The sequence below is a fragment of the Miniopterus natalensis genome, chromosome 10 (assembly GCF_054644295.1).
Source record: "Miniopterus natalensis isolate mMinNat1 chromosome 10, mMinNat1.hap1, whole genome shotgun sequence".
In the NCBI taxonomy this organism is placed as follows: Eukaryota; Metazoa; Chordata; class Mammalia; order Chiroptera; family Miniopteridae; genus Miniopterus; species Miniopterus natalensis.
This window is the reverse complement of record NC_142090.1, coordinates 60042314-60069031: the sequence shown is the minus strand read 5'-3', so window position 1 is coordinate 60069031 and position 26718 is coordinate 60042314. Positions and strand designations below refer to the sequence as shown.

At 40.7% G+C, this 26718-nt stretch overlaps 2 protein-coding genes across 2 annotated transcripts; one reads left to right on the top strand and one right to left on the bottom strand.

Annotated features, from left to right (window-relative positions):
* Positions 1–1972: 1972 nt before the first annotated feature.
* GNGT1 (G protein subunit gamma transducin 1) lies at positions 1973–25181 on the bottom strand. Its single transcript, XM_016218911.2, has 3 exons — positions 25028–25181; positions 8682–8787; positions 1973–4433 (listed from the first exon to the last, which is right to left on the bottom strand). The coding sequence occupies exons 1-3, from the start codon at positions 25033–25035 to the stop codon at positions 4305–4307; spliced, it is 243 nt and encodes an 80-aa protein (XP_016074397.1). The 5' UTR covers positions 25036–25181; the 3' UTR covers positions 1973–4304.
* Positions 22651–26718, top strand: TFPI2 (tissue factor pathway inhibitor 2). The gene is made up of 5 exons (XM_087821159.1): positions 22651–22793; positions 23009–23188; positions 24017–24196; positions 25577–25747; positions 26101–26718. Exons 1-5 carry the CDS (start codon positions 22709–22711, stop codon positions 26181–26183), a joined length of 699 nt encoding a protein of 232 aa, XP_087677285.1. The 5' UTR covers positions 22651–22708; the 3' UTR covers positions 26184–26718.

Genomic DNA, 26718 nt, shown 5'->3' with positions numbered 1-26718 from the left:
AAGGTTTTATTGTTATCAAATAATTCACATGCTAATATCATGTTTAAGTAAATGGGTTGAACTAAAATAGATTGGGAAATGCTGAAATCCTGTGATCACACAGCATCTGAAAAATGTTTTGTTATTTGGTTTTAAATGGTAAGATGATAGAAAAGCTTAAATACACACACACACACACACACACACACACATGCACAAGTATGTAGCCCCTATTCTTAAGCATGGAATTTACCTCCCAGAGAGCAACCACGGTAAGCAATTTCTCGTGTATTCTCACAGAAATATTCTATCAGCAAAATTCTTTTGATAATTTTTTTAAAAAGACGTATCAACTGTATCCATATGTACTTTTAGCAATTGACATATCTTTGATAGATTACCCCTAATAAAAGTGTGCAAAATAATATGTGTGAAAATGACAGGTGTGATCAGAAATAAACTGTTATTATCCCACCATCTTTTGACAAACGTTTTAAAGAATTGCCAGTTATATAACAGTCACAAGGATGTGAAGTGCAGCATAGGGAATAGAGTCAATAAAACTGTAATAATTATGTGTGGTGTCAGATGGGTACTAGACTTACTGAGGTGACCACTTCGTGAGTTATATAAATGTCTAATCACTATGTTGTATGCCTGAAACTAATATAATATTGTATGTCAGCTGTAATTTAAAAATTAAAAAAATCATTGGGTACACAAAAACTTTTTTAAAGAAGAAATCTGCTTAATAAAAATAATAACCATGTGGTTATTTTCACTTTTAAAATATAAAAGGGCAAAAACCATGAAATATTTACCTTGGAATACAAAAAAAGCAAAAACAATTCTTTGGCTATTTTTCTGATGTAAGTATGTTGTTTAAAATCCATATAAAGAAAACTATAAGAAAAACTTGAGGGCAGTTATATTAGAGTTGGTTTTATACTAACTTGAACTAAAAAAACCAACAACACGGTTATTTTGTGATTTTTGCAAGACATAGATTCTATGTTTTATGTAAATAAATTATGCTCCCAAATTATGCTCCTCCCAAATTATGCTCCTCTAAAATTTATTAAGTAAATGGTAACTGTTTAGCCCATTAAAATGATGGCTTCTTTAAGGAAAGCATTTATCATACACTTCATGCACTCTTGGTTCATTTGACATTTGGATCAATGTATTACAACTATCACACGGACACTTTCAGGACTGACCCATTCCACGTAACTGGGTGCATGAGACTCCTTTTTGAGGTGGATACAATGGGAAGTCACAGGACGACAGGTGTCTCATGCTCCGGTTACCTCAACAGCTAATACTTCATGATATCAAAATGATTTCTTTTATCAATTATGTTCATATAAGACTTTCATTTTCATTGCATGTCATTGGTCATTCTCATTGCTCAGTTTATTGTTGCCCTCATGTTAATATATTCTTAAGTTTGCTATTGGCCTTATTTTAAAATGCTGCTAATATCAATCAATCCAAATGAAAATAACAGTGAAGTTTTTTTCTTACTGAACCTTAGACTCACCTACGTGTACAAAACACCCTGAAAGTGCGTGTATCTCAGAGGATAGTGTATGTACACTTTACCCAGTCTCACTAGTGATGTCAGGAAGTTTTGTTGAACAGCCAAATGCTAAGGCTGTGCCTGGAGTATTTTTTGTTTCCCTTTAGTTCTACCTCATTCCATTGAACCTAGTAACCCATGTCCCTGAAACAACATTTGGGGAAAAAAAGAATCACTCACTGCCTCTTGTACAGCTGTGTGCACTGTGGGACGGTCATGATTTCATTTCCTTCTTCCTGGACCATCTTTCTCTACACTTCCTTCCTATGATTTTTATCTTATTGAAAATTCTGCTGATAAATCTGTATATTGAAGCAACAGAAATTTTACCTTATTGTTGATTTAATGAATAAGCCAATAAGAATTTTGAATTATCCACTTTTTAATGGAATCAAACACTTAATTGAATTAAACACTTATTAAGTCAATTAAATTGTAGAGACAATTTATTAGTTGGTACAGCAGATGAACGGAACTTCCGGCTTAGGAAATTTACAATATACTATTGGAAGTAAGACAACCATACACATTATAATAAGAGAAAGCAAAGTAATGTTAAATGACTTTAAGGGATATACAATCCTCTTGGGATGGAGTGAGGGACAGAGGAGATCATTTTTATTAAGCCTCCAAATACAGGATTTCAAAGGTTGCAATGAGATGGAGTGGAGGAACATTTCAGGTAGAAAGAGTAGTATGATTCAGTTCTAGAAGGTGGGAAGATGAAGAGTCATGCTAGGGGTTATTTAATATTTAAGCTTGTTGACAACAGGAAGTGTACAGGGTTTGTAATAAAAGAGGACATTTATTAGGTCTTCTCCTATATGCTTATCTCTGATCTCGTGATTCTGAATATCCATATAACAGTTTGTCCTACTCCCCCATTTTATATGTGAAAAAACAACAACTGAGGCTCAAAGAGCTGAGGTGACTTGTCCAAAGCCCTTAACTAGAAAGTGGATGAGCCAGGGTTTTAATTTAGAATTGTCTGGCTCCAGAATGAAAGCTAGAGGTGTTCGTTAGGAGTATATATGTTACTAAATTCCATAGCTAAGACTTTTTCTTTTTTTAATCAGAAAAAAAGATATGGAACACTAAATTGTACATGGAAAACCCCTAGACACAGGCCACAATTAAACAAACAAATGAATAAAATCTATAGTAAGCTAGATGGTGACGGGTGCTATGGAGGAAAATAGAGTGGGAAAGGGAGAGAGGAAGTCCTGGGGGGGGGGGTAGGAGAGGGTTTTTGGAATTTTAAACACGGGGAAAAGAGCTTTTCCTAAAGAAAAAGAGATGAGACTCCAGTAGCATATCCTGGAAATCTTTAATACCCAAAGCATGTTTGACATGTGGTAGAGTGTGTTGCTAACCATTTAGCCAGAAATCCAGAGTCTGGACCTGCAAGATTTACCAGTTCACTTCGCTAAGCCTTGGTTTTCTTCATTCCAAAATGAAAGGCTTGGACAAGAGTCATTAGGTCTTTGTTGAGCATTTACTACACCCAGAGTGGGCGTGCACTGTGCTGGGAGCCAAACTCGGGACAGCAGACCTTTAGATTCCCTTCCAGGCCAAAGACTAAGAATTCTTATCTTTCTCAACGGATGATAATAAATTAGCATTTCTGATCACAGATATTCAAAAATAGCACTGTGAATGTGATAGAGTAACAAGGGAACACTCACAACAAAAACAGTTTCCCAGGGGGGCCATAAACACTTGTCATTTGTTACAGAAGCAGAGGCGTTGGTCGTTAGCACAAATCCGGTGTCGGCAAACTCACTACGGTGCCAGGAGGAAACCGAAGAGCAGGGTAATGCTGACGATGGCTATTTTTCAATCATCTTGCCTTTACACTGCCGCAGGAAAGCCATCACGGGGATGGGATGGAATAGCGTGTGTATTATTAAAGGATTCTAGGCATTTTTGTCTAATTCCTTTCCCAGTAATAATACTAATACTTACTGGGCCTTACTATGTGCCCAATATGCTAAGTGCTATAGTCACCCTAGTACAATAGTTAATCCCAGTGAAAAAGGGGATAGCACCATGATTATCCTGATCCTACACTAGAAGAAACTGAGATTCAGAAAGATTAAAGAATTTATCCAAAGTCAGTTAGGCAGTAGAGCGCCAGAGCCAGAGCTCTCTGGCTTCTCACATTCTTCATCCTGGTGCTGGTTAAACCTACTGTGCTCCGTGACCATAGACTGAACGCTCAGTCCATTCTGGGAAAATGTCACATCACCGGGGACAACTAGAACTGGCTGGAATGTAGGAAGAGGTTATGTGGAAACCACTACTGCTGACTGGGGGTGGAGAGAGAGAGAGAGAGAGAGAGAAACAGAAAACAAAACATCAACAACAAAAATCTTCACAGCACACGTTCTGCAAAGGTCAGTTGCATGAATCAAAAGAACAGGCTTCCTAAATCAGTAAGCAAGAGAAAGGCTGGGAAAAACAGAAGTCTAAGCGTGACATCTCCAGGTGCAATACAATGACTGTTGACAGGGAAGTGAAGGGACATAAACCATTAACTACACGTGGGCAGCCAACGTAATACAGGCCCATTCACAAAGCACAGTAACCGCTGCTCAAGAAAGGGGTCGTTTACATTGGAAATTAAAAGTTGACATTTATAAATTGAAAAATTAATGTACATGCTTAATAATAGTATTATACACGACCAAAGATTCATATTGTCATTGAAGCTCAAGATGTTGCAAGGACGTCTGTTTTGTTTTTATGAGATCACGCAGCCTCCTTTGAGCTCCTTGAAGGGGTTTTTGTCTTCTGGGATGCCCTTTACTAGCGGATCCTCCCCGGACCTTGCTTCAACATAATCCCTGACCTCTTCGCAGCACCTGGATACCTGAAAGGAAAGGAGAAAGAGACGACTCGTTTGGTTTAATATACAGCACCGCAGAGCGCAAGAATGTATTTATTATACTAATTTCTTTGTGTGCTACCTTTCTAATGGGATTCTGCTTTCTGCCCACGCTTATGTGCTTTTTTAGGAGAGAAGGGGAAATAGCAGCTCCCTCCCCCGTCCCCCTGGATATCTCCTGGCAAAGGACAAGCAGCTGGCCACACTCCAGCTAAGGGTTCCCAGCAGACACAGGGATCAGGACACAGCTGGCAACACAAGGCAAGAATGTCACCAGAGGGAACATTAATGACATGTTTTTCCTCCTTCCAAAAAATGTGGCCTGCAAAGGTGGGAGGGAACGAATAATTGTGAAATTCCAGGCTTATCACCACTGCTGGAATCTCAGAAGTATACATATAATATCATTTTAAAGCTATCTGCAATGATCGATCATGATAGTGTACTTGAAGGTGAGCTCCAAGGGGTCAGCGGCCTTTGTCTGATTCATTCACATGCATCCCAGGCATGCAGAAGAGAGCCTGAGTTTATTTGGTGCCCAGTAAATAAATATTCACTGAACCGAATCCTTTGTTTTGTTTATGAGCTCGCTTCTCACTCATCTGCACCATTATAGCAATAACTCCGTGAAGAATCAGCCTTTAGTATTTTAATGCACTCAGCCAGAGCCTGCTAATGTACCAGTTAACCTTTTAGAGAGAGGCAATGTTCTGTACATATATACATATAAGTGTGTGTGTGTGTACATTGAAAGGCACACATGGGAACAAAGTATTCATACTTCTAAACTTTAAACTTGGTTTATTTTCACTTAATATATCATTCATAACATTAACAATTAGCACACAAAAACTTTTTTTGGCAATCCATCAGGTGGCCATTCCATAAGTTATATAACCAATTTATTGTTTTGTTTTTTAATAAAATCTTTATGCCAATTTCGAATGCAAATTCCAAACAACATTAGTCATAAGATTACAACTCTGTTAAATAATATGTAAACTCATTATTTACATATTAGAACAAATCATTTCTAACTGGGGCAAGGCATCAGTTAGGTGGCTCCTTCATAGGATGAAACGTGGACTTTGTAAACACTTTTGAAATATACAGTCATTTAGGTTTTGTTTCCTTCCTCAAAATTCAAAACTGAGATTTAAATTCGCTCTTTCCTCCTCCAAGCACCAGTTCTTTGGCCCCAACCAGAAGTCAGGACAGAGGTTTAAATTGCTGTCCTAGTGCAGGAGTTTGACTGTGTCTGGCTAGTATCTCAGGACAAAGAGCAATGAATTACCTAAAGTCCTAGGTGACTGTATGTGTTTAAAGTGATCTCAGTGAGGCTTTTTATCAGCATATGTGGCTTAATTCAGGGCGAATGATATGGCGGAAAGCATCAACATTGGATTCAGGCCACTCCAGGTTTGAATTGTGGCTCTGCCCACTGGCCAGCTAGGTATCTTAGTCCAGATTTAGATACTTCATCTTTGAAACAGCAAGAGCAACACTGGCTGCATTAAGTGCCTGGTATACAAAGATACTCAAGCTGTAGCTATTTTTAGCTATTACTCCAAAGATTATCTTAATCATTGCAAATCTGTCAGCTTAGAAACTGGATGCAGAGTTGTCTTACTCTGATATTACTACAACCTTGACCACAAAATAGATTGAGGCATATTATGGGCCAGCCTGGTTCATAAATATTAACAGTAATTTTAAAAGTCATAATGGTAGAAAGTACTTGCTACATACTAGGCATTGCACTCAGAGCTTTGTATATATTATCCCACTTCTTCCTCCCAATTACTGTCTGCATTTGATGTTGTTACTATACCCATTTTACAGAAGAAGAAACAGAGGCACAGGTAAGTTAGGTAACTCAGGGGAGTGTTACACAGGGAGAAAGCTGAACCAGAGATATGGTTCCAGAGCCTACCCACTTAGCTGTATGGTAATGATGCCGTGTCACCCTGTGTCGGAGCTGTGGGTTCAGGACCCAGAAGTTCCGTGGTGTGTGTGTGTGTGTGTGTGTGTGTGTGTGTGTGTAGTTTTGGTAGTCTAAGATTAAATGACTTTGACTTCTAAGAGCAAGGAGACGTTGAATAATAGAAAAAGGAACCCAAAACCTGACAAATGGCAATGTATGTAATGTTTACTCAAAGTAAAAATTCCTAGGTGAACTTGCTACGGGAGAATGATAAATATGAAGACAGCCAAATTGACTACAAAGCCACAATCCAGAGTATATAAATAATAAACAGCTTGTCGATGTTTCACGTAAAAAAGAAAATATAGCTTTCCTTTCCTCCAAAATTATTTATATATATATACATATATATAATTTTATTTTATTTATTTTTGTTCAAAATATTACAGATGTCCCTTTTTCTCCCCAATGCCCCACTGCACCTCATCCCCTCCCCCTCCCCAGTCCCTCTCCCCACCATTGTCCGTGTCCTTGGGTTGTGCATATATGCATATAAATTCTTTGGTTACTCTCTCCCCCTCCACCCACCCGCCCCCCTCCATCCCTCTGACATTCGTCAGTCTCATCTATGCTTCCATGGCATTGAATCTATTCTGTTCATCAGTTTTTTAAGTTCTTTAGATTCCACATATAAGTGAGATCATGTGATGTTTGTCTTTCTCTGCCCGGCTTATTTCGCTTATATTCCCGAAATTATAAAGATAAGGATTTGAAATTTTTGGTGTGTGTTCCAAGCTTTTATGCTGTTTATAGATATAATTTGATCTTTACAGCAAAATATGTTTTGCCTATATGGAAAGGGCAACAGGGAAGATTGAGACAATTGTAAACATTAGAGAAGCCAAAATTCCTATTTTTATGGGGAGTAACAGCTTTGAGCAAAGTATGAAGATAATACACTCCTTTTTTCACTTTGGCCTGATAAAATGAGTTATTTATATACTTTTATCACTATCACTTGTGAAGGAATTTTTGACTCTTCTAACTTTCCTAAAATAAACAAATCTAAAATACATATCTACATTTCCAAGCTTTGGTCTCTGCTTGTTTGATGGAAACTTTTATGCCTTTGCCATTTATTCTCATTTAATGGCAGAGAATTCTTGGCAACCATTTCCAAGACCTGTCAGATGTTTTGGGGAGGAACCTGAGAGTTCTTGTGCTTGAACAAGTTTATATTTCCAAAGAAGGAATAGAACATACTCATTCATTACTGGCCATGACAGTGCTAGAGCAGAGGAGGCCTTAGCTAAAGTATTTGAACAATATCAAAGTATTGCATCAAATAAAGAGAAGCTTATAAATTTAGAAAGATAAAAACAAAAGGCCAATATGCATTGCTTTATTTTATTGCTTAGCTGCAATATGGTCTCTGTCTTTTCTTTTTTTATTTCTTTTAAACAAGCTCTAAAAATGTAAAAACATTTTTAACTCAGTGGTCATACAAAAACAGGCAACGGCTGGATTTGGCCCATGGGAAATAGTGCCAATTCTTTGATTTAGAATTTAAATCAAGAGCCCAGCCAGTGTGGCCCAGTGGTTGAGCATCGACCTAGGACCCAGGAGATCAGGGTTTGATTCCCGGTCAGGGCACATGCCCGGGTTTCGGGCTCCATCCCCAGTCGGGGGCGTACAAGAGGCAGCGGATCAATGATGACTCATTATTGATGTTTCTAGTTCTCCCTCTCCCTTCCTATCTCTGAAATCAATAAAAATATAATTTTTAAAAAAATTTATAAAAAAAAAGAATCTAAGTCAAGAGATAATTGTGATTATTAGTTTTTTCATCTCTGATAAATTTTTACCTGCACAATTTATTTTTAACTCCATTGAGCCTCACCAATGAATGGTGTGGGGCTGAAAAAATAATTTTCCCTCTACCTTTGGCTCAGAACCCCTTGTAATAAAAAATCAGATTAACAGGAAAAAGACAAACAGGAGTTTAACAACATGTATACTTTCTGTAAACATGGGGCATACCCAGGAAAACGGAGTAACTTCCCCAAATGGCCCAACACACTTCCTTAAATTCCATTTCCATCTGAAGACAAATGACAGATGGGTGGGAGGGGTGGGGCTGAGGGCCATTTATGAGTTTCCCAGGCAAAGCACAGGAATAACCTTTATGCCAAAGGTTATTTGGCATATTTGGTGGTAGCAAATTCTACACCCCTTAGATGGTTCTAAATCTGGCCAATCCTACAGTATCTCTGGTTTAAAACAGAATTCAAGAGAAAACAGCAGCTTACCAGCATTCTTTCCAGTGTCACTTCTTTCTTGAGCTGGTCCACTTCCATTTTCAATTTATCTTTTTCTGTCAGATCTTCTATATTGATCACGGGCATCTTTCGCTTGCTAAAAGGTAGAGAGTTAGTTCATACAACTGAAGAGCTGAACTTGCTCCAAGTCAGTGTTAGCCAACCTTCCCCTCAGCTCTTAACTTACTGAGTGAGCTGTCTCTTTCTTTGTGTGTTGAGCTTTCTGTGATAATCAGTTTCTCACGAATGCTCTCTGAGCAATCGTAGCACTGAACACTACTTGCCTTGGGATTTTAAAGCTTCTTTATAATCATCACTAATGTGATTAGACCAAGCACTAGACTCTGAACGCCTGCTAGTAGGTTGGCACGGGGAGGTCAGTGCAGTCAGTAGGTAATCTTAAATACCCAAAGCTCCTCCTTCTTTCACTCTTTTCTTTTCTTTCTCATTTCACAGTGTAAAAATTTGGATTTCCAACCCTCATCTCCAGTTCCAGAGCCTCCACTATATGATTTATGCTATTTACGTCCTTTGAAAGTCACTCTGAGGACTGCCTATTAATCCCTCAAATTGCTAGAGTATTTAATCTGGTTTTCACAGAGAACCATATAAAAAATATCATTATAAGTTCTTTATAAATATTAGATTGAAATATGCACCAATCAAATGAAAATAAAGCAAACAAACCACTTAGTTAATGAAAAATAATTAGCATATTACTTCAAAGTGTTTTTCCAAACAATACCTGGAATTTGTGTATAACTGTCCCAGTGAGTTGGACAGCAGTGATGAGCTAATGTGGCAGGATACAGGGGGCCCAGTGAGTCTGACCTACCAATATCATTATAAAAGAATGGGCTTTCTGTTTTGCACTCTCCAGCAATCCCTTCTTAATTAGATCAGGGGGCACTGGGAAAGGTGGCACAGTAGCTTGGCGGTACCCATATGAAGTTGCCTGGAAAACATTTCATTATAGCCAAGTGCCATCATGCTTATCATCTCTACTTTTTTCTCTTTTGCCTCTGCGGTCCAATTTTTATAACACATTTTCATGTGATAGGTCACATGCTATTTCAGAGAACAACTTATACATCCACATAAAAACACTCTACTAATCATATATCAGCAATTAACTTATTTCCTTATATTTATATAGTGTTTTTATTTCCAAGACCTTTGAGGAAATATTATTTCCCTTCCAATTTTATAATATCCAGTTCTTCTCTGGGAAACAGGCAGTTTAGTATATTTTGGGGGATAAATGCATACAGAGGCCAGCACAGAAACAGAACAGAACACTCCATGGGTACCCAAGGCCAGTGTTCCCTATAGTTTTTGCTTTTGCTATTTCGTTTTTATTTTAAGAAGCAATGTGATGACAAGAAGGTTATTTTTCCTGTGTAATTATTGTTTGGTAATTGAGAGCCCATTCTCAATTTTATTCTGACCTTCCTTCTCACTCCCTTCAAACTATCTACAAAAATTCACCAGCACATTTATTTCTGCTCATCACTTTTACCTGTTGATATTGTCCTTTCCGTTACTTTTCTCCAATGTGGCAAACCTGTTTCACTTGACAATGGCTCTGGCACTTCAGTATAAGGATCACTTCAGGGACGTGTTAAAATGTAAGCCCAAATTCAACCTTTGATCTGAAGTAGGGCTTAGAATTCCATTTTCTCAGTTCCAGAGACGGCCTGCTATATTACTACCAATGAAATGATCATGCATGAGCATTTGCTGTGTGGCCCTGACTAAGTGACTTAACCTCTCTGTGCCTCGGTTTACTGGGAAGCAGAAGCAGTAATGTTACTGACATTGTAGATTTCTTGAGAGGAATACAGGCTGCGTAACAGTATGTAGCACAGAGCAAGCGTTCAGCACACATTGGCTGCATCACTCACTCTGTGCCTCTAGGCGTTCAGGCTGCACTGTCTTACATGTCACTTACTGACAGGTGGCTTTATAAATGCTCGTAAAGGACAGCATGGAGACATGAAGTGGCTCCTTTTAATACCATGTGCAGGAGATGCTCTCGGTGCCCTACCCAGGTTCTCCTTTCCAGGCTGGGTATTCATCTTCCCGGCAGATGTGGGTTTTGACTGCCAAGGGCAAACCATCGGCATAGGTTTGTCCTTGGCTCATGGGAACCACTTCAACCGGTGATGTCCGGGAGATTAGGTCCCCAGCTGGCCCCTGAAGGTGACCTGTAGCAAGCGGCTGGCTGAAGTGGGGTTCTAATAGCCCAAACAACTTTCCTCTGGGCTGAAAAACCTTGATGTAATTGAGAACCTTCCAGCGCTCCCCATGGGCTCAGGAGGAAGCTGGACTTCTGAACCCCCACATCTGCATAACTGACCCTGCTTTATCCTGCTTCCCTCCTTCCTTCAGATGTTCCTCCCGAGCGCTCGTCCTCCATGAGTCACTTGGACAAGGGTCCATCCTGACTCTGCTCCTAAGGAATCTAAAACACTATGGATCTGTAAGACCTTTACCAGAGCATGCACCTCTTTCACAACATTCATGTCCTCACTACTGCCTACTGCTCTGTATATTGTTTGCTATACAGAAAAGAATCATGAAGTGTTGATAAATCACCCGCAATGTCACATGTTCACCTAGACATAGAGAAAGGTGTAAGGTATCTAACGTCACTTGATTAACAAATGATTTCTTTCTTTCCTTTTTTTTTTTTTACAAATGATTTCCTAACTCTAAAATGCAGTGATTCACCATGTTTAATAATATTTTAAATAAAATGCACTTGAATCTTAGATTCAGGAACACTTGCCAAATTCATTGTCACAGGTCTCGTATGAAACAGTTTAGAGAATGAGAATCGAAACTCACTTTCCCCAAGGACACTCAGGCACACAGAGGAGGGTCCAAACGCTCAGGGTTGTATTAAGTTCAAGGGTTTAAAGAATTCAGATATGACATCCTCTAATTTACCCTCGATCCCATTTTCTGGATGAATCAAAGGTTGTCTAGAGAATTGAAATATCCAAAATCACACAACTGGGTGGCAATAGAGCTGCTGCTATAACTTAGGTATTTGTTTTCTGGCCTGGGGCATTTTCTACTCCAGCATATTTCTCTCAGTCACTCTTCTTTAAACTAGTGTAAAAGAGATGTGTCTTTTTACACTCCACAATGACATAGAAAAACAAGCAGAGTTCACTACCTCCCACCCCCCATTCCTACCCTGCTACTTAGGCTGCTTATATTCTACGCTTTCAGGCCGAGCCACCTCTCCATGGAGATCCTAGTGGAGCTGGATCAGATTACTGGCCCTATTACCAAGCATCCCAACCCCACCTTTACCAGAATATAAGAGGAAGACTGAAAACTTAGAGACCAACAAGCTAAGGTAGCAGTTACAGCTAACCCAGGGGAGAAACATACGCTCATCAAGTAGAAGATTCTTGCCTTTTGCCTCTTGCTCCATCCTACCATTAGAGGAGCTGAGGTAGGTCCAAACCAGAAGAGGAGACAGAGGACACATCTCACAGTCCTACCCTATCCTTGGAGAAGTGGTTCTCAATGGACGCAATACTGCTCCCTAGAGGGGACTTTTGAAAATATGTTAGGTAGTTTATGGTTTTAACTGGTTTTTGTGGATGTGGGTGAGGGAATGTTGGGAGAATAGAACTATGTACAGTAGATTAAGTGTCCCACCAGCATCGTTCAGAGTTTCCATTGGGCTTCTTGCTAATTTATTTTAGAACTAAAATGGGCTAGTGTGAAGTTCAAAGGCTACTTGTTTTCTGCTTTTACACATTATAGATCAGCGCATTTTGAAGTAAGAAAACTTGACAAATATTTAATTTATAAGGGCTGCATTAGGGAGAAATTATCCAAATTATTTTTTGAAGTCCTTTGTTTTATACAGAGGTCAATCACAGATTCTTTGACATAGAAACGTTGTCAGTATACTTTAAATATTGAATCACAGAGGGAAGGTGGAGGGTGGGGTGGGAAGAGATTAACTAAAGAACTTATCTGCATATATGCATAACACACAGACACAGACAATAGTGTGGGGAAGGTATGGGGAGGGGGTATGGATGGAGGAGGTCAATAGAGAAAATAAAGGGGACATCTGTAATACTTTCAACAATAAAGGTAAATTTTAAAAAATGTTTTGAGTTATGAACATTCACTTTGACATATTTTTTCAGATACAAGTCCACTGTGTCATGTACAATAAACTTGTGATCAGATGGGTATAAGTTTTCTTATCTCGTATTATTCTTTTCATTCTAACATTGTACTTGGTACTATAAGAAAAACAATAGCTCACATTTTATTCAATCATTCAACAAATATTTACTAAGTGCCCTTATGTGCCAGGCACTATTCCAGATAGATGCTAGAGGGTAAAGCAGAGAAAAAGATCAGAAAAGTTTGTGCCCAAGGAACTTACATTTTCATGAGGAAGACAAAACAGTGCACAAGATAAAAGAATAAAACATACCACGGAGCAGGTCGTGATAAGCACTAAAAAAAAAAAATAAAGCAGGGACGAAATGGGATAAGAAAATGTTGAGAGAAGTGTTATAATTACTGCCAGGGTGGCCAGAGGAGGCTTCTCTGAGACAATGTTACTGAGTGAAGGCCTGAAGGCGAGGAAGGACTGGGCCATGTCTGTAACTAACAGGAGATTGTTCCAGAAGACAGTAAGTGCAAAGGGAGAGGTGAGCCAGCATGACTATGAGGAGTGAAGTGAGGAAAGAAGTACATGATACCAGTGATCGTGGAGGTCTTGCCGGCCATGGCAAAGACTTTCGCTTTACTCTGAGTGACTTAGGGGATGTTCAAGGGTTTTGCGTCACAGGGTGCAGTTATCTCTATAAAGAGACTCATGTATTTTAGGGGCATTACTCTGGCAGCTATTTAAAGAGTAGACCATGGAGGGCAGGGGTGGAGGGTGAACACAGAGAAGAAGCAATTTAGATAATTAAGATGAGACACAATGGTGACCAACAGCAGGGTAACAGGAGGGGAAGGGGGGTGGAAGAGGTGCTGAGATTCTAAATTTTTTAAAAAAATATATCTTTATTGATTTCAGAGAGAGGAAGGGAGAGGGAGAGAGAGAGAGAGAAACATCAATGATGAGAGAGTCATTAATCGGCTGCCTCCTGCATGCCCCCGACTGGGGATTGAACCCCGATCACCTGGATCCTAGGCCGATGCTCAACCACTGAGCCACGCCCGGCCGGGCCTAAATGTGTTTTGAAGGTAGAGATAATAGGATACTCTGAGAGTTCAGATGCAGAATGAAAAAAAAAAGGGAAAAGTCAAGATAATGCCAATGGTTTGAGCTCGAACAAGTGGAAGAAGGAATATGCTATTTCCTGAGATTGGGAAGACTGAGAAGGGGGATCTCAAGTTTGAGAAGCCTGTTAAACACTCATCTGAATGTGTGGTGTGGACTTTAGGGAGAGGCCGGAGCTGGGGAGAGAGTCACAGGAACAAATGAGAACAATGAGAGTAAATAGGAAGAAAACAAAGGATTCGATGCAGGAGGATTCTAACGCTGGGAAGAAGAGAAACGAACAAAGGGAGTGAGTGTGCGGTAATGGGCATTAAATGAGGCGATATTAAGTAACAACTTTTGATCATGTCCCATGTGCCAGACACGGTGCGAAACACCTGCATGCAATGCCTCTAACACTTTATATCATGTATCTACTCTATCCTGTCTTTCTATCTGGGCCAGTGAAATCATAGCAGATAACAAGTATGTATTCATTCAGCAAATATTTGTTGAGTATCTACCATGGGCCAGGCACTCTTTTGATTGGTAGGGGGTTGCAGCAGCAAATGAAATCAGCTTTCTCACATCTTACTGTTTATACTTCATCACTATATAAATCATCCTTTCCAGCTGAGTTTTTTTTTCTGTCACCTAAAAGGTGGTTTGCATTTTTGTTTTGCTTTTTTCCTATCTAATCATAATGATCATAGGTTTTATCATATTTGGTTTTTGGAAGCCAGTTGCTTTTTGTATCTGTTGTTATGCTAGGACATGAATACCATTCTCTCTTAACCTGTTAGCTTATTCTTAAGGTATAGGTGACTTATCGACATTCAAATATATTTTATAACACTTTCTTCCCCAGAGCAACTCTGTTTCTCTGTTTCTACTGAGCCAGTTAGGTGTTCAAGACAGAGGGATAGTGGTAATAAGTAACTTGCTCATTCCACAGACATATATGAGATCCTACTTTTCAGGTCTTGATCTTAGCGCTGGGGTACAATGGTGAAGAAGACAGGCAAGTTCCCTGCTGCCACAGAGCTTATATAATAGTGAGAGGATCAGACAAGTAAAATAAAACTAATAAGCATAGTGATTTTAAATGACAAATACTATAAGATAGTTTATGAAACCATAAAGTCATAAGGTGTGGCTGGGACGTGGAGCAACATCATATACACTGATTAGAGGTAGTGCCAGTAAAACCAAGACCCAACTGCCAAGGAGACAGTAAAGACCAGGAGATGAGCATTTCATGTAGGGAGAAGGGATAAGCAGAGGGAACAGCTCATGCAAAGGGCCTGAGGTGGGAGCAAGCTTTTTGTTCTAGGATAACAGAAAATACAGTGTAACTTGAGTATAGTAAGATCAAGGGAGAGAGATGGGACAAGGTCCGTAAGGGAGGCAGGAGTCAGATCACATAGAGACAGAGCGAGTGAACTTGCGTGGCGAAGTGGTGAGGAACAGAATGAGGGGCTAATGGAGGGCTTTAATTTTATGTTGAAGGACTCAGGTGGCGTGATATGGTCTGATGTGTAGGAAATACTTTGTTGTGTGAGGTTAAGTGAAGAATAAAAGTGGAAACTAGGAGTTTCAGCAAGAATCTAATGTAATGGTTCTTAAAGAACAGATAGAGTTGAACTGCATTGGTAGCCATGGATATAAAGAGATACAGGAAGATTAAACATGCAATTAGGAGGTAGAATTGACAGGACTATTGATTAGGCAATGAAGGAATGGGAGGTGTTAAGAATGATTCCAAAGTTTTTGGCTTGAGAATCTAAGTAGAAATGTCATATATAGAAAGGAGGAAGATTGGGGTATATGAGCAAGACGTCAAATTAGGATATGTAATGTTTGAGATGTCTATTAGACATCCAAGTAGAGATGCTAAATAGATATAAGTATTTGGAATTCAGAGGTGAGATTAAGACTACAAATAAATATATGTACATGGGTAAGATTTACATGTATATGTACTTGAAATCAAATAAGAAGAGAGTATAGTTAGAAAAGCATTCTCAAGGCTGAGCCTAGAGTCACCTCAACCTTTAAAGGGCAGGAGGAAGAGATTGATTATGAAATTGTAGTCAACTAAGTGGGGGAAAACCAGAAGAATACGGTATAAAGATTAAGAGAAAGTTTTCAGTAATGAGGAAGTCTTTGAAATTGTTAAATACTGCTGAGAAGCTAGACAAAATGTAGATGGGAAAATGTGGTCTTTGGTAATTTTAGAGAAAACTGCTTTTGTTGTCTTTTTTTCCCATAAATCCTCACCCAAGGATATGTTTTTTAATTGATTTTTTGAGAGCAGAAGAGAGACATTGATGTGAGGGAAACACAGATCGGTTTCCCGTATGGGCCCCAACTAGGGATCGAACCAGCAACCCAGATATGTGCCCTGACTAGGAACTGAACCCGCAACTTTTTGGTGTATGGGATGACACTCTAACCAAATGAGTCACTGGTTTAGGGCTGGTGTCATTTTTTTTAAGAGTCCAGTAAGATGTGGCAACGTGATGAGTCGCCCTTGACAGGAGCACTTCCTGTCCTACTTCCCAATGGGAAGTTTAATTGGAGTGGGATGTGGAAAAGGGGAGGGGGGAAGTGGAGACAGACAGTGAGGATAACATTTCTGATAAGTTTTACTGAAAAAGGAAGCAGTGAAATGGGGCCCTAACAGGAAAGAGCTGTAGAGCCAATTATGAACTTTAAGTTTGGGATGGAGAAAAAAATCAGAGAGAGAGAGAGATCACTCCACATAGAAGCTTTTAGAACACAGGTGATGCAGAATAAAAGAGGGGCAGAGCTGATGTTGCCAAGGAGTGAGAGGAGTGAAGCCCTTGAGGAGAAAGGACCCAGAGGAGTAGCCAAAGGGTCCATCTCTGACTCTAACAGGGCATGACTTGCATTGTAAGAGAAAGGAGAGAGAATACAGGAGGTTCAGTTGGCCAGAAGGAACAAGTCTCCCTTCTCTGGCTTGGTTCGGTATATCTAGTCCAGGAGGGTGTACTCAGCTCTCTTCTAATACAGGCCTTTCAGTTCAACTCCGTTTTTCTCTCAGCTAACAGTCAATAGGTCAATAAGAGAAAAAAAAATTAGTGAGAATCCCAGGAGATGTATGCCCCTTTCAAACTGCAGCTCCTGCTTCTTCCTGCCCCCAAATGGCAGGCTGTCCTTCTCATGTAATTTAAGACACAAGACTTTTCCATATAAAGCTAGAACAAGTGGACATTTGGAGGGCTCATGACACGTTAGTAAGTAATGTATAACTAACATGAGATTTGGGGCAGAGTATACAAATGGCAGCATTTTTGCAAGAAAGGGTGTCTTTATACTTGGAAAGGTCAAGGTCCATTACTTTCTGCTAAATATAACCCTGAAAATAAGGACTTTAGTATTTAACTCTCTCAATCCTCTAATCTGATTATCAACTTGGGCAGATGTCTCTCAGAGCATTATCGCAACATATTTGAATTGTAGCTACTTGTTTGTTCTCAGTGATAAACTTTGTCTTTGAATGAGAAAGAAATCTGAGATAGAGCTGTCCAGGAACTAAACTAGGGCCATGGGAATGTGTTGTATATAACAAGCCTGATTTTGGTCCCCACTAATGTAGAAGAAAAGGGTGTGTGCATGTGAGTCCGGGGAATCCGGGTTCAGATGGTCTGTGCTAGCTGTATAGCTTTGGCCAAGCCACATATCTACCTAGAGCTCCAGCTTCCTCACTGGCAAGTGGGGAAAATAAAGAATCTCCCCGGAATGGTTCTTGTGGGGGATTTAATGTACTAACAAATGCAAAATACAGTGTAAACTCTCAATAAACATTATATCCATTATTATAGTTACTGCTATTGAGGTTCCCCCCTGGTATACAGCAATTAGGGGAAATTTTCTCTTCCTTTCCCCATTCCTGACATGCCACTCTCCAGTGGACTGGTAACCCATGCTAGAATTCTGGGTAAGTGGTGAGGCTCTACTATGCAGGAAAGGTCTTGGATTAAATAGTCCAAAATTTGTCATGACCTTTGGGTGCCCTACATAGTTAAATATGCAACAACCTGGGCAAGAGAAAAGATCCAGCATCCTAAGTAAGCATGACATTTGAGGAAGCTTATATCTAGGAAGAAGAGAAAGGGGTTTCAGAGCTTCTGCTCTTCTGCAGAAGGCAATGTTTTGCTCGGACCACAGCTCCTGAAAGACCCAACCAAAGCAACTAGCTGATGAAGGAATGAATCTCTGTGTCCCATAGGTACTGAAGATGGAATGTGAACTATGTTTTGTGGATTGCCTTTCATTTTGAATTGAGCTCTTGCTTAAATTTTATTTATTTCCTCTTTTGTGGTGCCATAGAACCAGATATGTATTCTTAATATTGCACTAAGAACACTATATTGCAACTGGGTTATATCATGTTCACCTGTCTACCCTATTATGCTGTGAGATTCCTAATGTATTTATTCACCCCAAATACCTAGCACAAAGTTTGCCACATTTTAAATATTTAATCTGCTTTTTTTTTAAAAAAAAAAAATAGGTGAATGAAAGGGTGATATAAGAGACACATACACTCCCTTATCTTGCTCTTCCTTGAGAGAAGGAGAATAATAAAGTTAGGCATAGGGAATGTCTTATCCTTTTATGTGGCATGAACTTATTATTATGTAATAACACTCACAAATGCACTCTGAGTAAGACAGAGGGCGCATTAGAGCAAACATTTCCCACATGGCCCAACTTGGCTAGAAAAATGCCTACTTGGTGAAGCAGTTGCCTAAACTTTAACAAAACCCTCATGATCCCTAATCTCTCAGGAGAGATTAGCTGGCTTTCTTAGAAGATGTGTAAACACCTCCCTGGTGCCAGTTGGACTCTAGACTTTATTTTGACAGGGCTTAAACTAACAGGCAGCAAGTGACTGTTTTTTTTTTTAATATGGATCTCCAAATCACTGGGCTCAATGAATTCTCGTCACTCACTCATGAGCAAGACATGGCACCCCTCTCTAAGGTGTCTGACAGAGAGGAAGACCATCTGACTCAATCCTTTCCTTAAATTCATGGTTACCTTCCAAGCCCGTGGGTTTCTCAGAACATAGAACAACAAGCTTAAGACTTGGGAATTCCAGGAGTGAATTATAAACTTTATAGCCATTTGTTAAGGGGAGCCCGGGGTAGAGGTGTTGGTGAGAAAGAAGAGAGGCAGGGATCTGACAGGTGCTCCTGAACTCACTGTAGGGTCTGTGTGTTTCAATTCTGTCTTTGTTGTTCTACTCTAATGTCTTGGTAGAGTAGAGCCCAGGACTGGGTATATTAGAAAGAACAGAGGGCTGAGTTTCAAGAGCTTGAGTTCTAGTCTCAGCTTGCCAACAACTAAGGTAAGTAAACATGATCAGCCATTTTATCTTGCTAGGTCTCAATTTTGTAACTCTGTAAAGTGAAAATACTAGAACAGGTGGTATTTATAGTTCCTTTCAGCACTCTAATTACAAGAACTCCATGCCTTATTTGACAGAACTCCAAACTATTTTGGGCCTCCATGTTTAGCTGCAGCCACTCGAGCTATCACTTGGTATTGCAATGACAAATCAGTCTGGGTGACTGTTCTTCCCAGTTCCCTCCAGCCTTGTATTTCCTGTTGACTTTAGATAAAGGAATTGCTTTCCTCAGCTATGTCATAAACTTTGGCTTAGACACTAGTGTAAGGGATAGAAGTACAATGACATCCCTGTGGAGGTGGATTGTGGTGGTCACGTGGCTCCTTGCTCATGGCCCTAAGGAGAAATTCAGTAATTTAAAGTAGTCCCAAGAAATTGAGATTTCCCCTTATATTGGGAGACATTTTTCCATAGATATAAAAGTACTCAAGTGATTTGCAATAAGAGGACCAATTTCCCTTATGATAACCTGCCTGGATGATCTCAAACTTCTAACAACCCCACTTGTTCAATGCTCCTTCTTTCCTGTCCCTGCTCTGTACTCGCAGAGGTGTTAAAGATGCATCCTATTTGGCATAGAACAAAGGAAGGAAACTAACATTTCTAGAATACCTCTGGACATGGATTTCAAACCTGTGTACTCTGCACTACAGAGGGGTGGAAAGCCTGGATTTGGCCCTTTCCTGTCCCTTCCCCTTCCCCTTCCCTTCTACAGTTCCTGTGGCTCTGTTTCCTGATTGTGATTGAGGCCAAGGCACAACGGGAACTGGGCCATGAGAGAATTGGGGTGGGTTCTGTGCCTGTGTGTGAGGAGCTGAAGCACATCTCTTTGAGCACCTAGGCACTTTCCCTTTAATCCTCAAAACACACTTCCAAGGCACAGTTATTATATCCATTTTACAAATAAGGAAACGGAAGCTAAGAGAGTTTATAGAACTGGTCCAAAGGAGCAAGGGATAAAATCCAGGTCTTCTCTGGCTTCCAACTCTAGCTTCCTATTACATCATGCAATTTCCCAAAATAATCTGCCCTAATTCAAAAGATTCCTCGTTTTATATGAGGCAAAAGATGATCACAAAATGCCAGCAGCTGAGAGCAAACAACAGAAGTGACAATAGTCAGTGCTGAATGACCAGTCTGACTCAGAATCAGTCCAATTAATTTTAGTCCATTTGGAAGATACAATCATATTCAGAAGGATGGAAATAGGTGAGTTTGAAGTTGAATGAACTTCTCTCCTGAGCATGATCCTGGTTCTATGTTTGGTAAAAATTTTGCTCCCCTAGTAATATTTGGGAGGTACCGGGAGGATCTAATTTGATTCTCTTATGAATGTGTCTTTCGAAAACTAGCTGGCTGTCTCAATGGCTAGTGTGCTGGAGCCACTGATGAACTGATGGCTGAAACTGGTCATAGTGGGGACATCTGCAACGTGGGAGTCGCTAAACTGCAAACCAACCCCATTCTTCTTCCTGGAGAGCTGGTTGTGGAACATCTATCCTTGTATCTCTCTCATTCTTAACCATAGATATCTGGTAATATGACAGCATAAATGACACTGAGTATTTCCAGACCAGGCTAGTTTTCCTAGGCATAAGACTCTATGCCACGACATCAGGATAATTGAAAACTGGCACAAGAAGCTATTGTGTACAAAATATCCTGGACTATTAACCTACTGTGAGCATAAGGGTTTTCAGAAACTTGGAAGAGAAATCCTGTAATTTCCTTCCCATATCTTCAGAAGAAGCTAGGAATAATTATTCTCTTGAGAATATTGAACAGCTCAAGAAGAAAAGATTTAGGAAAGGAAGGCACATTCATCAAGAGAACTCATTAAAATGTTCCTCCAAAGATCTTTAATATTTCATGTAAAAGATAAGAATAGATCATTTGTTTTGTATAAATAAAAAGTTAGATTCCCCCAGTTGGGTGGCTCAGTTGGTTGGAGCATAGTTGCCTACACCAAAAAGGTTGTGGTCTGATCCCCAGGCAGGGAGTGTGTGGCCTCTCTCAAATCAATAGGCATCCTTGGGTGGGGGTCAAACAAAAAGTTAGACTCGGGCTAATATGCCCAAGGAGCAGTGAACTCTAACATATGCAGCAACATTGTGTGGGAAGGGGCTGATCTGGTCCAAGCTTCAGGATCCCCAAGGCCCCCTCTTTGAATTTTGTTCCTGCTGAAAAAATATAGCTACAACTCTTACACATGCCCGGATGGGGGTGTAAAACTGTATTATCATTTTTGGAAAACTGTTTCGCAGTTTCTAATATTTCTAAATATTTCCCGTAAGAGTAATATAAGTTGTATGTACACACGAAGCACCTTTATTCATAATATTCCAGAACTAGAAACCACACAAATGTCCAGCAACAGGACATCTGTGGTATATTCACAAATTAGAAGGCTCCTCAGCCTTTAAAAGGAACGAACTACACAACAAATGGGCGTGTCTCGAAAACAGTCATGGAGCCAAAGAAGTACGAACAGTACTTACTTTATGATTTTCTTTGCAAGAGACTGGAGAACAGGCAATACCAACCTATGGTGAAGAGAAGAGTGGTTGCCTCTGGCCTGAGGATGGGAGGGCTGTCTGTTAGAGGATATGACTGAACATTCTGGGGTGACGGAAATGTTCTAATTTTTGATTGGGGTGGTGATTACAAGGGTCCACACAGTTATGACAAATTCTTGAAACTGTACCCTTAAGATATATTATGAGCCTTCTATTCAATGTAAAGTGGGCATCGATTGAGCTGTGTATGTACATAAGTATAAATGTATAAATGTAAATAAATACACACACACTTAAATTTCTAATGTAACTCAAGGGCCTGTTAGAAGGAGCCTCAGCCCAATGAATTTCACATTTTCTCTCCACCTTTTAAACACGTGGACTTCGTGCTTTCCAAGTGTAGGCGCAGCGCTCGGGGTGATGCTCCCAGCGGGAACCTCACGCGCGTCTTCCCCTCCAGCCCGTCGGTTTCCCATCACTGACACAGGGCCCAGGCGGTCACCCTCCCGGACGCCAGGGAGAGCCGCGGGACAGGTTCACGCGGAGGGGAACTCCTCTCCCCGCGCGCCCCCGGCGCCCGCCGCGGCTCGCAGCCCGCGGGGCATGAATCAGCCTCCCGCCGGCCCCCCCCAGGCCCGCCCCGCCCCGCCCCGCCCGGGTCGGGAGGACGCGCACCCTCCATAAAGCGGACACCCCACCCGCACGCAGGCCTGCGAGCTGCACCCTGCGCGCCGCCTCCCGCCTCCCGCCCCCGGCGCTTTCTGGGGACTCCCGGTCCCGCGCGGGACGCCCGAACTTGGTCACCATGGACCCTCTTTGTTCCCTCGCGCTGTTGCTTCTGTCGCAGCTCCTGATGGGAACAGCGGGCAGTGCCGCGCACCAGCCGCTAGGTATCGCCCCCTCCGGGACCCCCTCTTCCGTCTGGCTTCCTCCGGCCCGGCTGCGGTGGCGAGGGGGCCCCCCGCCCGCCCGCTCCCGCGCGCGTCCCTGCGGCGGGAAGGGAAGGGGCCCCGCGCGCAGCCTCTCCGCGGAGGCCCCGCCGCGCCGGGGAAGTTCCCCCTCCTCCCCTCTCCCTGACTCCCCTCCCCGCCCCTCCCCTCCGTAGGAAACGCGGGGATCTGCCTCCTGCCCCCGGCCGTGGGGCCCTGCCGCGCCCGGATCCCCAGCTTCTACTACAGCAGGTACACGCAGAGCTGCCGCCAGTTCATGTACGGGGGCTGCGAGGGCAACGCCAACAACTTCGAGAGCCGCGAGGCCTGCGAGGACGCGTGCTGGGCCATCGAGAGTAAGTTCCGGCGCCCGGGGCGCTCCCGGCCCGCCGTGGCGGCGGAGGCTCAGCCTGGATGTGCTCAGAGACCCAGCAGGGCTCCCTGGGCGCAAGTCCGCACAAAAGTTTGCAACGCGTTTTCTGTCCCCTGCCTGGCATGCATCACAGCTCCACGCCTGAGCAGACTCAGGGGAAGATGTCACCTTAGGGCAAAATAATTCAAGGGTATAATGCACTGGGAGCAAGAGGAGTGCTTTCTGCATGTATCATTAGTTCTAAAGCTAGGGCTCTTACACCTCCGTTTCCTATGTCAGTTAACCATAGATCTGAAATCCTCTTAGTGGATTTTATTATTGAACTGTGATTTATCCAACCATAACCTTACTTTTGTGCCCACATCACCAAACATGCCTTTGTGAGTAGGAGGGAGACGGAGGAGGTTCGCAATACTGTTTTCTACTTTATTTTAATTACGTTTATTATACCTGTTAAGGCCTGTGGCAACGGAGCAGGGGCTTTGCCATTCAAGGAGCTGAGCCAGGGGAGATGCCTATATTCCTGTGAATAAGCTATTTCACTTCATGTGCAGGAACAATCAGAACACCCCCCGGGGGAACAGTCTTTCTGCTGAATTTGAAAGATAAAGGCTCAGTCAGGTCTGGAGACACTGTTCAAAACATCACAAAGCTAAATAACTGGATTAATGGACGGTCTTTGGGGATTTACTCTCCCGGCACTAAATATGATGTTGTTCCCCTCACCCGGTTGTTTCTGAATGTACAGTAAAGTTTTGGAAGTGATACTAAGAAGCCTCATTTTTTTAATTGCCTTTTTTCCTTTTTGTAGAAGTTCCCAAAGTGTGCCGTTTGGAAGTCAGTGAGGGGCAGTGTGGGACGCTCCGAGGAGACTACTTCTTCAATCTAAGTTCCATGACCTGTGAAAAAGTCATGTCTGGCGGGTGTCCCCGCAGTGGGAACCAGTTTCCGGATGAAGCGACTTGTAGGGACTACTGTGTACCAAGGAAACGTAAATATTTTTATGGTGTTTCTATGCCATTTCTTTATTAAGATTTTTAGGGTGAAAAAATCAATTCGATGTGAAATTCATATTGTTCGCACTGTTGTGATTTCATATATAATATGCCATCAATCTTCACACTGTTGCCCTGAGGGAGCATTATTATTGCCTTCTTACCTATAAGAGTACAGGCTAGGAGAAGGTAAGGACTTGCCAAGTTCTCAGTCCTGGAAAGGCACAAAGCCATGACTCAAGTTTTTGCTTCCTCCTCTGCATTGTTTCTTGAGAACTATTTGTAATCTATTCGATTGCACATAAAATTACAGTATATATTCATTAATGAATGCCATGACCTCAGGTTGCTTGGACTGAGCTGTATACACGAAATAATAGAATGTATATAGACTTAAGATGGTGAAGCTTGAAAATTTCTTTCTAAAGTTTTTGGTTAGATTTCAGTATCCTTTAGTAATTGCAAATTGCAGGGCATAAAGCTATCTCTCTCTCTCCTCTGTATTAAAAACTTTGAATTTATTTATTGATTTGAGAGAGAGAGACAGAGACATCGATTTGTTGTTCCACTTATTTATGCATTCATTGGTTGCTTCTTGTATGTGCCCCAACCAGGGATTGAACCCGCAACCTTGGCTTATCAGGATGATGCTCTAACCAGCTGAGCTACCTAGTCAGGGCTTCTCTCCTTCCCATTCCCCCCCCAGTTTCTAAAATGATGGGCAGTATTCAGTATTTGTAGAGAGGGACAATACAGGCATTTTCCCCAGGCTCAGTAGAGAGAGATACATACAGGTAGATAAATAAATTCAACAAAGGGAAATTTACCTTGGCATGGCCTCTGATAAAGCTCTACAGCTATAATATTGTGTTGAATATGCAAAATCTTGAATTGATGAGGAGATGGTTGTTGCTGGTCTTTTCTTCAATTGTTTGTGTAAATGTAAGTGCTCCAGTGGCTATCTGGGAATTAGACACATACATTCTTGATTAATAATAGAAGGAAAGCTGAAAAACATTGAAAATAAAACTACCAAGACAAGAAAGTTTATAAAACATGTCATCTATTATCACTTGAAACACAGCCCATTTTTATCTGACCATATCTGTTGTTTGGGTTTCATTTCCTCACACGTTCCAATGATACATAGCTTCAGAAGAAATTCTATTCAGTTTATCAAAATTTAGAATTAACAAAATATACCATGTAAACTTTCTTGAAATTTGAGGCACACATTTTAAATGGTTTAAAATGATCATTTGGATTCAGCAAGAAGCTTCTATGGGATTATGTTTTCTTCAGTTACTTCAGTAACCACCACAGCTTATTAATTAGGGTATCACTGCATTTCTAATTTTACTGTCTTTTTCCTAAAGGTCCATCATATTGCTACAGCCCAAGAGATGAGGGACTCTGCTCTGCTAATGTGACTCGCTATCATTTTAACCCAAGACACAATGCTTGTGAGGCCTTCACCTACACTGGTTGTGGAGGGAATGACAATAACTTTATTAGCATGAAGGACTGCAAACGCGTTTGCATGAAAGGTAGTGAATTTTTCTTATTCAGCTTTTAAGCCAACTTTATAAATAATTCATAAGCAAAATTATATTTTATGTATCCATTTTACTAATAGCATATTGCCATTTCTAGACTACTTCTACCTAAATGGCGCTTTAGGTAGAAGTTTTGTGAAAATGCTTATTCTGGATAGTTACAGTAGACACTAGCTGTATCCTTGTGTCGTAAAGGTAGAATGCTGTTAACTGAGTGGACAGTAAGTAATACTGACTTTATAATCATTAAAAATAAGATGTCAGTTTGTAAACATATTGGAAATGGTGGTTTATAGTGATCCTACAGGCTGATGTGATGTTTCTTTTTATTTTGTTGACTTTAGCCTTCAGGAAGAAAATAAGTAAGAAGATGCCAAAGTTTTTCTTTCCTGGTAGAAGACTGAAACTTCAGAAGAAAGGATTTTAACGGATTTTTTTTTATGTCATCTTATGAATGCTACTATTGCCTTATATCTGAAGAATAATATGGTAACATGAGGAAATGAATCATTAGTGATTTCTTCACATTTTTATTGACCAAAGTTACTTTTTAAAAAATGTGTCCACTTTTTATACATAACTAGCTGCTACTCAAATGTGAATCTGTTATTTTTAATTTACCATTTAACTGTTTCTTATGAGGTTGAAGCCTTGCTCGGCATAAGAAAGCAAATATGACTCACCCAGTTCTTGGGGTTGCTCTTCTGATTTCAGATGATGTTAATAACTGAAAAACAGACAACATAATCATGTTCTTTTAACACATATGAACATAAAAAGGACCAGTAAATACATTTTATTTTACATTTAAAAGTTGGATTATATTTTAGGCCCAAGGTGACAAACTTGTAGATTTACCCATAGTTTAAAAAATATTACAAGTGCTATTATGTAGACACTGCTAACTTACTTCCAATTCTGTTGTGTCATTTAAAAAATAATAAATTTTTGAATTAATTAAA

Coding starts and splice junctions, on each gene's coding strand:
- GNGT1 (XM_016218911.2), bottom strand. Junction 4,434..8,681: donor TGACACTGGAAAGAATGCTG/GTAAGCTGCTGT, acceptor CTTTCCTTTCAG/GTATCCAGGTGCTGCGAAGA.
- TFPI2 (XM_087821159.1), top strand. CDS start 22,709: ATGGACCCTCTTTGTTCCCTCGCGCTGTTGCTTCTGTCGCAGCTCCTG. Junction 22,794..23,008: donor TGCCGCGCACCAGCCGCTAG/GTATCGCCCCCT, acceptor TCCCCTCCGTAG/GAAACGCGGGGATCTGCCTC. Junction 23,189..24,016: donor CGCGTGCTGGGCCATCGAGA/GTAAGTTCCGGC, acceptor TCCTTTTTGTAG/AAGTTCCCAAAGTGTGCCGT.